Genomic DNA, 3,914 nt, shown 5'->3' with positions numbered 1-3,914 from the left:
TGAGTCATCTAATACATGGATCTTTTATACTTCTTTTTTTATGTTAAAATTCAAAAAAAAAATTGGAGGGTAAAATTCACGTAACGAAATTCATCATTTTGAAGTGTACAATTCAGTGGCGTTTAGTACATTCACCACGTTTAGTATGTTCCCGACACCGTCACCTCTGTCTACTTCCAAATATCTTCATCACCCCAAAAGAGACCCCATATACTCTCTTCAATTTTGAGAAATATTTAAAACTATCGAAAAGGATTCTCATATGTTGACTCAGAATGAACAATTGTTATTATTTTATCCATGCATCTCATCTAACACATGGGAAAACTGAGTAGTCAAATGAATCGTCTGGTGGAACATTCTAGATCTTGATCCTAGTGGCAGCCACACACTACTGGGTGGTGTCTGTGTATGTAAACATTTGTCGAACTGTACCTTTAATGTGTTTTACTTTAGTGTATGCGAATTGCATCTTTAAAAAGTAAAAACAGGAACAGGAACCAGCCGAGGTCACACAGCTCTCCGAGAAAGTGCCCTGAACGGGCACATCTGGGTCAAGGGAAAGATGGGATTCCTGTCGCCACAGAAGGGGCTTCAACTCGACCCCCTGGACTTTCTGCCTTCCAAGTTGTCACACCAAGTCGTAAGTCCTGTCGGGAGGGCCCCAAACCCACGGCACCTGCATGAGAATCTGGACACCGCTGCGGAGGTCCTCGGCGATGACATCCGAGTAGAAGGCCTTGATCTTCCTCTTGTTCAGCCACTTGGTGTGCCCGCTGGCGATGAGCCGGAGCTCAGGCATCCTCTGCTTGCGGGGTCCCTGTGGGTGGCAGGGCAGGTGACATCAGGGGCTGCCTTCACCCTTCGGCCCAGATTCAGCCCCTCTCCTGCTCTGGGCTGCCCCATGGGCTCAGCAGCACCTAGAAGTGCCCGTTTTCCTTTGAAGAGTTGAGGGAGGGAAACAGAGGAGGGAGGGAAGGGGGAGGAGGGGAGAAGAGGGACGGGCAAGAGGCAGGGCGGTGGGGAGAGGGGCCGGGAAGGGGAGGGAGCTGGGTCTGTAGTGGGCTCTGCCTGCTCCACGTCCCCCACCCTGTGGTCCCCGCTCTGCCCGGAGAGTGGACATGGCATCAGGTGGCTCTCTCGGGCGTACCACCCTGCCCCGCCTCCAGGGGGCACTCACGATGAGCACATGGCCGCAGATCATGAGGCTGAGGTTGCGGGTGAAGGTGCCCACAAAGTCCACCAGGGCGGGGCGGAAGTTGGGGGGCCCCGTGAGCACCAGGCACTGGGGGCTGAGGGGGGAAGGGAAAAGGGCGTGGGCCATCAGAGGATGGTCCACAGGGGTCTGGACGCTGAAGGCACCTCCCAGCTCCTTTGGTGGCTACCACACTGGGTCTCCCTTGTCCTTCCTGCTGAAGCCACCAAACACGCCACCTGGTGCTCCTCCCTGCCCTGCCCGGCCCAGCATGGTGGTGGGAAGAATAAAGACTGGCAGTAAGGTAGCCTGTCACTTCTAAAGTCACCATATCACCTGGGCAAGTGACTCAGCCTGTGTGTCGAGAGGCAGCATTGGGCAGAGGTCAAAGGCCACTACCAGAGTCAATCGGAGCCAGACTTAACCAGCAATTCACCAGCTGTGTGACCTGGGGCCAGTTACTTAACGTCTCTGTGCTTCAGTGTCCTCGTCTGGGACTGGGGTTAGCGATTTCCTGGACCTTAGAGGGCTGCGAGGCTGTGTGAGGCGCCTGGCAAGCACCTGGCTCAGGGTAAGTGCGACAGATATTTCCCGATTATCTTTGTCGCATCTGGTGGGAAGGGACAGCAGGTGCGTAATTCTCCTGCCAAAGGCGGAGTCAGCTCTGAAGAGCACCCAGGGGAGGTTTGTCACCATCGGCCCCAAGGATTGTCACGATGGGAATTACAACAGCAAATCGCCCTGACAACAGAGCGTGTTCCACTGTGGAAAGGGAGGCACAGAGAGGTCCCTTGACTTGCTTGGTTCTTCCTGATGGCTGGGTGGTTCTCCTCCACCTCTGTTTCCCCCCTGAGTGGGGCTGTGCCCAGCCTGGGGCAGGGGGCAGGTGCAGGCTCGGAGACCCCCCAGGGTGGGGCCATCCCAGGTGGAGCCCCCGAAGCTCTGCTCACCGGTAGTTCTTGATGTGGTCTTCCACCTCGTTGAGGCCCACGGCGTGGCTGAGGGCCAGGTTGTAGGAGCCGGCCTGCACCGAGGAGCCCCAGTTTACCTCTGGAGGGGGTAAGAGCAAGATCAGGGTTCCCCAGAGGAGCCCAGACGTGCAGAGGGAGGGAGTAGGGCCGCCTGGGGGTGGACGGCCCGCGCTCGGCTCCTCACGTTTGCAGGGCTGGAGACCGATGCACATACCGCATGGCTGCATGTTTAGAAGTTATACATCAAGATATCGAGCTCTGCAAAATCTCCTCCTTGCCACACAGACCTTCACGATGGCCTGGAAGCCCAGGTTCCGACTTAGAATTCTAGGCTTTCCTGGAGTCCTGTTTCTGCTGTCCTCCCAGGGCCCCTGCCTGCATGCGTGCAGACACCCCCGCCCAGTGTCCAAGCTTTGGCCCCCTGCCCTCCAACAGCCGCCCCTGAGGCCTAGGGGTGCACACCGGAGGGGGGCCCTCTCGGAGGCTGGGCTGGGCAAGAGGTGCCGGCCCTGGAAGCCGACTCGGCGTCCTTCGAGCAGGGAATTCCCGGGTGCTGGTGCCCAGGGGTGGCTAGAAGTTGAGATGTGCGCTCTGAGTGGGCGCGTCCCCTTGGGAGGCCGGCCGAGCCCGCAGCCGAGACGCACCTGGCTTCTTGTAGATGACGTAGAGCAGGAGGAAGAGCACGACGCCGATGGCGATGAGGGCCGCCCACCAGGTGAGGAGGAACATGATGACCACGGAGACGACCGCCCCGAACAGCGCCGCCCACTTGCTGTAGTATCGGAATGAGGGTCTCCACCCTGGGTGGGGGCACAGGTCAGTGGGCACGGCTGGCACTCTGGAACCTCCTCCCGGGCCAGAGCTGCCGGGCAGGGCTGGGCGGCCGTGGGCGCCAAGTGGTCCCTCCCACCCTGACTCCCGGGGCTGGGCCTGGGGGCTCCGGAGAGGACCACAGGCCCGACTCCCCGGCACGTCCCCGTGTCAACGGGCTACACCAAGGAGGAACATCCAGCTCCGGCCAAACATGGCCACACGATGTCCCACGTCAGCAACAGTGCTGGGGCGGGATGGAGGGGAAAGGACATGACTCTGCCCAGCTCCATGCCAGCAGGACAGGCCAGGCTGCCACTGCCACCAGCGACAGGGGCACCATGCACATTGAGGTCTATGCAAAAGGTGGCCTGATAATGGACACTGGCAATTTGGGGCTAGTTAAAAAAAAGTCTTTTTCCTTGAGACTCTTTTTTTTTTTTTTTTTTTTTTTAGAGACGGGTCTTGCCCTGTTGCCCAGGCTGGAGTGCAGTGGCATCATCATAGCTCACTGCAGCCTCGAACTGCTGGGCTCCAGCGATCCTCCTGCCTCAGCCTCCTGAGTCACCGGGACTACAGATGCATGCCACCACACCCGGCTTCCTCAAGACCCTTTACTGCCATCTGCCAGGAGTTTTTCACCGTGAATCTATGATATCTACGGTATGAATGGTGTTCCCTAGAGCTGTGCAGTGCGCAACCTGCAACACCGTATGTGACAGCCCCAGCTGGGACCTTGGGCAATTCTCTTCCCTGTCTGAGGAAGCAGACTCCTAACTTTTGTAAAATTGGTGACAGAAGGGACTAGAAAAACCTCTACAGACTGTAGACAGCATGTGACCCCATGGCAAGTACACACTAGGTTTGAAAAAGGGCAGCTATTGTTGTTATATGAATGTTCCTTTTTTTTTTTTTTTTTTGAGACAGAGTCTCACTGT

At 57.0% G+C, this 3,914-nt stretch overlaps 1 protein-coding gene and 1 long non-coding RNA gene across 4 annotated transcripts in view; one reads left to right on the top strand and one right to left on the bottom strand.

Moving 5' to 3' along the window:
- SLC12A3 (solute carrier family 12 (sodium/chloride transporter), member 3) overlaps positions 1–3,914 on the bottom strand; it is a 37,421-nt gene that overhangs the window by 19,395 nt on the left and 14,112 nt on the right. For all 3 annotated transcript variants that reach the window (XM_012657451.1, XM_012657453.1, XM_012657452.1), the window contains exons 14-17: positions 2,811–2,966; positions 2,146–2,245; positions 1,181–1,292; positions 680–820 (exon numbers count right to left, since the gene is read on the bottom strand). In XM_012657451.1, coding sequence (XP_012512905.1) covers positions 680–820; positions 1,181–1,292; positions 2,146–2,245; positions 2,811–2,966 — 509 coding nt within the window. The remainder of the gene's footprint in view (positions 1–679; positions 821–1,180; positions 1,293–2,145; positions 2,246–2,810; positions 2,967–3,914) is intronic.
- On the top strand, positions 1,254–2,889 carry LOC105820881. The gene is made up of 3 exons (XR_001138028.1): positions 1,254–2,254; positions 2,359–2,477; positions 2,825–2,889. It is a non-coding gene; the product is annotated as an uncharacterized LOC105820881 (long non-coding RNA).

Source organism: Propithecus coquereli, unplaced genomic scaffold (genome assembly GCF_000956105.1).
Source record: "Propithecus coquereli isolate 6110/MARCELLA unplaced genomic scaffold, Pcoq_1.0 Scaffold540, whole genome shotgun sequence".
NCBI classification, from domain to species: Eukaryota; Metazoa; Chordata; class Mammalia; order Primates; family Indriidae; genus Propithecus; species Propithecus coquereli.
Note: the sequence above shows the minus strand (reverse complement) of the source record. Positions and strands in the feature narration are given on the sequence as shown.